Below are 10,940 nucleotides of genomic sequence, written 5' to 3'. Positions count from 1 at the left end.
CAGTGTTCTACATACAGTGCCTGGCCTCATCTGAACTCTATTTACAACAGCTAGCTGTTGACGTCACCATAGTATGTACGCACAAGTGGGCCTAGATTCGACCAATGGAAGTTCTCAGTTGTTGAGTTTGGTCGATATAATATCTGTTTTATACATGCGTCACAAGATATTGCGACACACGCTTTACCAAAACAGACCTGCCAACATCGCATTCTTTTTAGGGAGAACAAGTTGCTTGACACAAATGGTGGAAAACATTGTGTAAAATCGCACTCTTTATTACAATTCTTGTGACATGAACAAACTTGACACTCCGGCAAAGCATGTATGGTGTTATGAAAAATCTCATTTTCTAAGATTCTGTGGACATAAGCGTATGTTTTGCAAACCTAATCGACAACTTGTCAGTCTTAAAGAGCTGAAGTTTGATTTTGACCTGTATGTGAAAAGCAAATTTTAGTTTACATTTCCAAATATGGCTGGCAGTACAAGTAACAGTTATGAAGTGGAAGCAAAATATTTATGCAGCCACTGCAGGAAGGTCTTAAGAAACCCGATTCAGACATATTGCGGACATAGATACAGCAATGACTGCTTGCAACAGCTGTTGAAAAGGTAGGCCACAGTTCAAATTTTTATACTATTGCGAACAAATGTACTGTACCATACCGCACTAGGCAAATTGTGGCGTTTCTGCCGTACGCATGTGTCAACTTCTCAATGTGTACACAAACCATCACAACGAAATCATGAATCATTAATCAGAAAGGAGATTGTTATTGGCCGTTCAAATGTTCCATTTATATCATAAAGACGATTCAAACTCTTTGTACTAACAGTTTTTACCTACTAGTCTATTTAAATCCTGTAACTTTCGTAGTATCACGCAGTCGATCGCAGCTTATACAGTCAAGATATTACCAGTATTTCTCAGTAAGCACTTTTGACCAAGGCTGGTTAAAACCAGATGAAACTAGCTCTGTGTTAGCGGGAGATCCCCCACCATACAGTTGACGTAATGTTTCATATAGTTCAAAGCCCTGGATGAAAGCGCATGCGTGGTGAACTTTTGTTTGTTTACGATGCAGAATTGAACTGGCATAATGCCAGATCGAGACTGAGTGGTCTGAGATGGCAGGTACCTGGTAATATTACTTTTTTGGGTAACTAGTTTGTAGTGTAGAGTGTACAGGTTCCAATTATCAAAACACGGGAATTTTCTAGAATAAAAACGTGGTCTATTTTAATCTTTCATGATACATAATTATATCAATAGCACGCGGTGTCTAATAATTAATCCATGGCCGCGGTTTGTGATCGTGTATGGAGTAAAGCTCGCATGATGTCTTATTGAATAACATTCCCCTCTAATAAGCCAAATATAGTAGATATTAATTTGACAATGCTAAATGGTCAGACATTATCTAACTAGCTATTATAAATGCACCATACTAAAAGATGTTTCCCTTTGATATAGCGAATTGTCTCATCGACTTTGCAAAGCCTGTGAAGATGAAGGTATTTCGGATTCTCTGTTGACGTCAGAGAAGGTGAGCTAATTAGTGGGTTGTGTGTGAACTCTTTTAATCAGTTTACGTTTCATTCTTAAAGAAATGCAAAATGTTGAGAAAAAAATATAAGCTTGTGAAAAACTGAGGTTGTTACTTTATGGTGTCAAAAGGTTGAGTCTGCACTGGCATGGAAATCCCATAAAATTGATCCAGGCATCGTATCGCGACCTACCGTGCAAAAACTCCCTCTCAAGTGCTGTACATTTATAGAGCCAGTGTAAATAATGAATCTAACTGTACTGTGCATATTTATATAAACAATGATTTACGCCAGAAGCCATCTAATATCCTCTGAGGCCTGAAAAAAATTTTGCTTCCAGTTACCCGAACCCATCTAGTTTTTCACGCCGACCCTAAATTTGTTTTACATATTCGAGAAAAAATAATATAATGTGAAGTGAAGTCTTGCAAGAAATAGTGGATGTGGAAATTGACATCATCTTAAAAAACAATACAAAACTGTCCTTCCAATCTGTAACGGCTGTACATCTGATTGGAAGAAACCAATGACACAGAGACCATATGGTAAACAATGGAAAACATAATTACCTCAAATGGACACTCACATACGAAAATAAAATAAAATTTAAAAAATTAAAAATCTACCCACCACCTATCCTAAAATTGAGCGTAATCGGAACCACTAATTATTTTGTTAGGCCTAAGCAAAAACTAGGAACTGCGCCGCTGTCTGTGTACATCGAAAATGGTACATGTTCACCATGTTCATCTAACTGCAAGGGGCTCCCATTACGAATAAAACTAATCGACAACCTGTATAATTACGCAAGTAACGCAAACAAGTATTCACTCTTTTTCTGAAATCTTTTATATCTTTCCGCTATATATATATATATATATATATATATATATATATATATATATATATATATATATATATATATATATATATATATATATATATATATACTCAATCAGGGCGAACAAAATCCTCAATATCATCCGTTGACCTTAGATAATTGATAGAAGATGTCAAGTCGTTGTTGTTGCTCTAATTGTTGTTGTTGTTGTTGTTGTTGTTGTTGTTGTTGTTGTTGTTTTATTTCATCATTGCATGTTGTTTTTCCTCTAATCCAGTTTCGGTTTATTTAGATGAGTTATGTTTCCGAAGGAAAAGCAGGTGGTGCAATATCGGAAAATGCATGATTTATCATACATCTCCATTTTTGTCCCGCTGGATGTTCAACCGTGTAGGTGGGATTTTCATGTTATGGCCTATAAATTAACAACCAAATAAAAAACCTCGATGTCATCTTATCACATTGCTTAGTTATAAGGAGAAACATAAACGTGTCAACACAAGCTTAAGAATTTAAATGTTGTAACTTCAATTGATTTATCGTGTTTGCCCTGAACAAGTTAAACTTTGTTAAGATGTTGAAATGTACTGAATGGACCGATATTCTGTATCCTGTTCAGTTATAATTCTTATAGTTCTCGTGAGTTTTGTCTTGACGTTGAAACGAATAAACCTTTTGAAATGACGTGATACATCAATGTGTTTTTTATATAACTGCATTTGCGTCATTGATCTCATTTTTTTTTTTAAATTCTAAAGCATTATTTTGATGATCTATTCGCGGAAAAAAACTGCAGTGGGATTTTCCCTGTACTCTATGTCTATGCCATTACTTTTCTCAAATACGATTTCTCGTACATTAACTTACAGGTGTATCCTGATAAAGCGATAGAACGGGAACTAAAGAAACTTCGAATTCGATGTCCTAATGATGGATGCAACTGGTTGGGAGGGTACCAGGAGTATGACCAGGTGACGTAACTAATAATTCTGTTTAACAAGCTCAACAATGGACGTAAATGTAAATACAGATTACAGACATAAAACGATAGATGACGACTATAAAACATGCGTGTAAAAACACACAATCGCCTTAATTTCACGCAATTTCTTGACAGTATTATTAAATGCTTGAAGTGATGTCGACAGTCCTATTTTGTGTAACAACGTATGAAATGGCATTCAGTCATATAATATGCAAATCCAATTATATGACACTATCAGCAATACTAAAATATACACCCACCATGTATTTACCACAAATGACACATGACATGCCATGACATGACATGACATGACATGACATGACATGAGATATATGATATGATATGATATGATATGATATATGATATGATATATTATATGAGATATGTGATATATGATATGACATTATATGATACGATACGATATGCTAAATTTACGTGAGACAGAAACAATTATGTCTTGAAATCATATTACGTGATGTCATATCTACACATCACCTTACTATTATAATTATTTTTAAACATCTTAGTAACATAAACTGCGTGCGATACAAAGTGCGTGCGATATAATTATACCTAAAATATTTGTCATTCACAAGTGAAGGTTTTACACAACTTATATTATATCATTGCGGAATGTAAGCATTTTATTCAACAAACTTAATTGCGCTTGTCATTAAGTAGTCCAATATGAACACTATCTTTATAACTAAAGAAGTTTCATGTTCGTAGGTTTATTTTCTGTAGGAGCACGCGTCAAGTTGTCCCATGGAGTTGATAAAGTGTCTCAACACTGGCTGCAGTATACGACTTCCTAGAGGACGGCTGGCTGATCATCTAGAGAATGAGTGTGCCGTGAGAATGACAACGTGTCAGTACTGTGGTGATACTTTGAGTTACAACCAACTTAAGGTCAGTTTGAACTATGGACATCTTGTTAACTTGTAATGTGAAAAATGAAACGTTTTTAAATTATCTCAAAAGCATAGATATGTTAGACACCACCAATAAATTATACTAATGGGAAACCGATTGTGTACTGTGTTACTTTGAAAGATCGTGAGAAAGAACGTTTCTAAAATTATGCTTAGCAACAACCACTTTGGAAGATTTCTGCATCAATGCACTCGGGTATAGGTACTTAGGTGTGATCTTGATTTTAGGTAGTACTAGTATCTCATGCGCCTAAGATGCTGAATGTAGCATGTTGTACATGTCAGAATGTGTGACAAACTCTTTGTATTGCAGGCACACTACAAAACATGTTTGAAATATCCCACTACCTGTTCTTATTGTGATGAAGCAAATATACCGAGGGATCAGGTTAGTACAATCAAATATCAGTCTTCGCAATGTATATAAAAAATCCAGTTGCTGGAGGAAATGAAAACTCACATATAATTTTTGCCACGACACTCAACGTACATCATAAACACTGTGACAGCACAAAGAAGGATTACATAGCTTGAGGAGGTGACATAGACATATATAAGTGATGACCTAACAAGTCTGTGCAAATTGTAAATTTAAGCAAAACTATCAATGTCAATTAGTCATTTCTTTCAGTTATATTAATCAACTTTAGAGGCTTTTAGATATTTTATCATGCACAATTAATGCCGTGATAGGTAATAGGATTCTGACAATAGTAAAAACAACACATTCGACATGTAATACATATAACCATGGAACTCAAACATCTGATGCCAGAAATAATAGTCAGCTGGATGTCATCCAGGGGCAAGGAGAAACCAGCCACATTTCTATGGTGCAATATCTATCGGTTATCATACACCAGTTATACTCTACTTGCTATGGTAACCAACAACTTAAACGCTATATATACGACTCTTACTGACCGCATGAATTGTACTGTTTCGTCGGAATACAACTGCTGCACTACTACGATGATGTAACTACATGATAAATTTACAGAAACATTTGTATTGTTTGGTAATGGCTCTTCTCGCAGATTTAGTCTCAATCTGGGCAGATAAAGAAGAACAGACGAGATATTCCGAATCCATGAAGATAACCACTTGACGGATAGGTGAGTTTAGTGGCAGTGCAATATAGGCCGATAGTTCTACAATGCCAGAATGGTCCAAAGAAAATTTGTTGAATGGTGCGAAATGTTCCCAAGTAGCGTTCGAGTAAAGATATTCCTCGGCTGCCAACTAATTCCACACACACATACATACATACATACATACATACATACATACATACATACATACATACATCATAAACTATCACAGGGTAAACAGTTTTCGAGGCTTTGTCTCTGATGTCAGAGTATATATTTGCATAAGGTATGACTTAATGCATATTGGCTCAACCAACGGTACCGTTCTTTGACAGAGCTGACGCTTCCACAGTGAATAACAGAATTTCCAAAAGTTTGATGGGATCAACTTCTAGCTGGAAGTAATATTCGTCTAAACCAATGCTCAAAGAAGACCTTTCTTCAAGTAGTAAACGCTTTGCATCGCAGCTGACTTTTCAAGCTTGCATCAGATGTTAGAGTACCAATAGTAGCTAAAACTCAAGGTAACATAAACACGTCATAAACATGTACAAATGGCCTTCATACGAAGCTTTTATGAAATACATAACATCGTATTTATACATAGTATGCAATCACCGACGTTGACCTTAATAGTATAAGGTTATATGAATTTTGTTTTTCACATGTCAGGTATAAGACTGATTTTATACATGGAAAACACATTTCTTGCTACATTGGAAATACTAAAGTCAAAGATTTAGCAAGGAAACACCCTTTCATATATAACAAAAATAGCTTAGTATCTATAATATGTTTCATTTTCTTGTTTGATGGACATGACAATTTTGGCCGCAAAAGTTAATTGCACATAGAGCACAATTGTTATTTCTTTCCTGTAGGAAAATATTTTACAATTATTTCATTAATTACAGTTGGAAAAGCACCAAGATGAAGAACTCGGAGATTGCTCAAAGAAGCGTGTACATTGTGAATTCAAACAGCTAGGATGTGAGACACTGGTGAGCTTCCGTAAATGTTTGATTGTAAACGTTCCAAATAAATAGACGCTCGGAAAAATATACTAAATATTTTCAAAACAGACCAAAAATAACCCGCACTCATCTAAAAGCTTTCATCTCTTTTCTGGACGTTAAGCGAATAAATCATGCTTTTCAAGCCTTGCTAAGCTTGGAAAATATTGTACGTTTTTATTATTAAAACACACACAAAATATCCAGCATCAACAAATCGATTCCCTTTGTGACTTGAGGATAATGACTTTAAGGCAGGTGGAAATATTTAGAATGTTTTGTTACTTTTAATGTAAGCCTGACTTATGTAAACTCTTTGGCTACTTAGGTTGACAAAGACAAGAAAAAGCAACACAACCAGTCATCACTGTGTCAACACATGCTCCTTCTGTTGTATGCCATTTTGTCACTGCTTAGACTTGTGAAGGAGGTCCCAGTTAGAAAGGACATTGACAAGGTCAAGCAGACTGTTGACAATCATCAAAGATCGATTGAACAGCTGACCAAAGATACAAAGAAACTCGGTGTACAAATTCAACAAGTCGGTGATAAAAAATCAAAAGAGGAAGGTAAGCTTCCGGCTTCCTTCCAAGACAACATCGACAAACAAACAAAGGTAGTTGAGGAAACAAAGAACAAACTAAGAGTCATTGAAACAAAGGTGACCACATATGAAGGCATTGTTGCCGTACTCAACAATCAAATAGAACAAGATGCGAGTACGATGCTTGATATTCAGCACAGGTGTCGAACAGAGCGAGAGCTTATTGAATCCTTAGAGAGGAAAATCAAGGCACAGGATAGGATCATAGCTTTGAAAGATGTGGCTCTAGCAGAACAAGACCTCAGAATTCAGTCCCTAGAAATGGCTTCCTATGATGGTGTCTTGATGTGGAAAATCTCTGATTTCAACAGGAAACGTCAAGAAGCTCTCAGTGGCAGAACCACTTCGATCTATTCGCCTTGCTTCTATACAAGTCGCCATGGTTACAAACTGTGTGCCCGTGTCTACTTAAATGGCGATGGCATGGGCAAAGGCAATCACGTGTCCTTGTTCTTCGTTGTAATGAAAAGCACATTTGACGCCCTCTTGAGGTGGCCTTTCCGTCAAAAGGTCACATTGATGTGGTTGGATCAAAATAACAGAGAGCATGTTATTGACGCCTTCCGCCCTGATCCAACGTCAAGTTCATTTAAACGTCCAACACAGGATATGAATATCGCTAGTGGATGTCCTCTGTTCATGCCTATATCACAACTAGATAGCCCACGTCATGCGTACATTAAGGATGATGTAGCGTTTCTGAAAATTATTGTGGACACCAGCGACTTATCATTTTAAGCGATCATTCGTCCGTGTCGAACGCATGTGTTCGTTCTCCACGTACATACTTTATACAGTTGTAAAGTTTAGAACGATATATGCGCCAGAATTTGATTGGCACGACTGTACACAATTCTGAACGTATAACTAGGTTCAGTAACATATTTGGTGATAGGTCTCTCCTACTTGTACAGAAGAACATTGACAACAGTTCAAATGTAAATAGGCTAGGTATTAAATTTCTCAATGTAACTCGTGTCTTCGTGTTTAAGACTGTTAAAGTCATGGTATGTCGTGTATTTTTATCCCTTTACTGCATAAGGATCCACTATATGGTTGTAATATAATGTGCAGGTGTGGTATATGATAATAGAATGCCAACATTAGGTTGCAATTCAAAAGGGTTGTATTGCATGTTCGCTAGGTTGTATTGTATATTTGTAAGCATGGCAACTTTATACAACAGTAAGAGTAATAACAGGTCATGTCATTAGATATGCTATGAACTCATTGTTTTAAATACTGTTTTTATGGTGAATATTAAAAAAACACTATTATTTTGGATGTTGTACAGTTGTTGTACAGAAAGCCCATAGCACATTTTTACATAAACAAATGTGATTGGGTGGTTATATTTATAAGTCAATTTATAACTTGAAAAGCACGACTATATAATTTAATACAATCATGTTGTTGTTGTTGTTCTATAGAATAATGACGTGTGTAATGAATGCAATCAAAATGTTCATTTTTTACAGCTAAAATGATGTATGCTTGGTGGTTCACTCATGTAACATGACATTTAATACACACCCTCAGACAATCTCTAATGCAAAAGAACCAATTGCATAGGTGCGGGTGGGGATGTAGAGCAGCCAAGTTGAAATGTTGATTATCAGTTAGAAAATAAACAATTGCCGCCATTAAAATTATCAAGTTCATGTAATGTTGTCATTAGAAGCCTGCTTTTTACTGGCAGTTGAAAGAATAGTCCTTCTTATCAGTGTTCAATGTGGGCAATGGGTCCTGCTGTGTTGATTGTGTCACTGTTATTATTGGTCTAGAGTTTAAATGTGTCTCTTTCTCTGTCCAAAACATAATGTCCCATGAGTGAAATACGAAGCCTACATCATTTTTCCCTGTAATGTCCCATGAGTGAAATACCAAGCCTACATCATTTTAGCTGTAATGTCCCATGAGTGAAATACCAAGCCTACATCATTTTAGCTGTAAGTTTGGAATATGTAAATATCCTTTTTTGTGACAATTTTGTTTCGTTTTTTATTAGTGTGGTTTGTTTTGGTTTAATTTACTCTAGTTTATTCTATGTTGTTTTATTTCATTTTATTTTATTTTATTTTGTTTTTGACTTGTCTTATTTTCTTTTGTTTGATTTGCATTGGTTTAGTTTTGTTTTTATATTCTGCATTACCATATTGTGTCTTTCATTGTTTAGTATTGTTTCGTTTTCGACAAAGCTAATGTAAGCATATACATATGTACGTGTTTTCTACGAGAACATCAAACACATTATTATATTGTTCTTAATTTTATAGGACAATATAATTGTGTAATTATAAGTGAAGTATACCGATGATTCTCACCATAATTGTTTGTTATTATTTTCTCTTGGTATTATCTTATATTACTGGTGAAATAAGTTAATACTATTACTTTTCTATTTTATATCAGAATCCTAGTGATGATATTTGTGATAACCAGAATAAAGCATGAAAGTTGTCACACACTGTCCTACATTAGGCACCATTAAATATTTTGTCTGTTTTAAAGACGAATCACTAACGCCTCAAACACTTATAAAATACAGCTTACACCGTTAGTTACAGAATTTTGTCTTTCTTGTAATGTTACTAACCAGGTTCGACTTTTTCAATTTCGATAGTTTGTTTGGACTTTCTTTTGTCATTCACTTTTAAATATAGCTAACTTTGCATTTACTGGTTAAGACATATATAAAGAACAATTTTCAAGGTTGTGGTGTTGGGCATTTATATTAGAATCGCCTTTGATTTAAACCTCATAGCGCAAAATCCAATACGACGTAATTTTCTATTGCGCTGAACAGGAACAAATAGCAGATCATTGTAAAAACGTTAGAAAACAGATATGTCTTGATGTCCCTCTTGAATTTATCAATTAACCATTTGCATGTTTAGAAGCAAATACTTGAGTCATTATTTTCTGAACATCTGTTTGTGCTTGTTGTAAAGCTACATTTAAAAGGTTTATAAAAGTTAGATATATTATAAGTTCATTTTTATAAGGCAACATTTCTTAGATACTAACAGTAAAATGTATATTCCTAGTTAATAACATTCTATATTTTCTACAATTTGTACAATATATCTAGAATTGAAACAATTAAATTTTCTTCCATAACAAAGACATTTATTGATTGGTAAGATTTGGTAATTCATAATTATTTCCAGACAGAAGAGAATATATCAATTTGGAAGAGAACATTTGAGGGTCTGAAAAATTTCCAAATGTGGAATAATATGTATCATTCCGGAATATTTTTCTTCGTTCAGGCAATTAAAATATGAATGGCCTAAGGGGTCTTGCCAATACGAATCAAAGACTAGCAGTGACAAGGCCCCTTAGTTCACAAGTATTTTCCTACTGAATGAAGAAAAACATTGGACAATGCTATAATTGTATCTATTAAAAATATGGGGGGGGGGATATGCTTTTGTGAAAGCTCTGGTGTAATATAAATATAAAAGTCCAAAGTTTCTGTTGATTTGTTTTCTGTTTAATTTGCAAATATATCTACAGCTCTGGTGAAATACAAACGTCAAATGCCAAAGTTTGATTGAATTGTCTTAAACAATTTAGATATATGTGTACTTATTCTGAAGATATTTGAACGTATTTTATTCTATCGTAAATGGACAAACCATCTCTCCGCAGAAATTTTGAACAAACGAAATTTATTTTCCTATTTTTTTAAACCAACTGAAAATATCTAAAAACCTAAACAAACAAAGAAAGTAATTGATGGCGCCTTACAGAAATAGGTCAATGTTAATCTCATAATTCTTGTTCATTTTACAATCTTTGTATAATATCAATAAATAAATAAATAAATATAATTCACTCATGCTCATATCGTAGTAACAAAAGCATCATACGTTCATCTTGTCAACATGTTATCAAACAAAAACATTTCAAATTTAGAA

General features: G+C 34.6%; 1 protein-coding gene across 2 annotated transcripts; it reads left to right on the top strand.

The window, feature by feature from the left end:
• Window positions 1–201: 201 nt before the first annotated feature.
• LOC144440930 (TNF receptor-associated factor 2-like) lies at window positions 202–10,773 on the top strand. Of its 2 annotated transcripts, XM_078130398.1 has the most exons (7): window positions 202–615; window positions 1,478–1,550; window positions 3,262–3,363; window positions 4,122–4,286; window positions 4,623–4,697; window positions 6,315–6,401; window positions 6,742–10,773. In XM_078130398.1, the coding sequence occupies exons 1-7, from the start codon at window positions 476–478 to the stop codon at window positions 7,753–7,755; spliced, it is 1,656 nt and encodes a 551-aa protein (XP_077986524.1). In that variant the 5' UTR covers window positions 202–475; the 3' UTR covers window positions 7,756–10,773. The 2 variants fall into 2 exon arrangements, with proteins under 2 accessions (XP_077986524.1, XP_077986525.1); XM_078130399.1 differs by lacking the exons at window positions 202–615; window positions 1,478–1,550 and adding an exon at window positions 2,659–2,782.
• Window positions 10,774–10,940: the final 167 nt, after the last annotated feature.

Source organism: Glandiceps talaboti, chromosome 10 (assembly GCF_964340395.1).
Source record: "Glandiceps talaboti chromosome 10, keGlaTala1.1, whole genome shotgun sequence".
Classification (NCBI taxonomy): Eukaryota; Metazoa; Hemichordata; class Enteropneusta; family Spengelidae; genus Glandiceps; species Glandiceps talaboti.
Note: the sequence above shows the minus strand (reverse complement) of the source record. Positions and strands in the feature narration are given on the sequence as shown.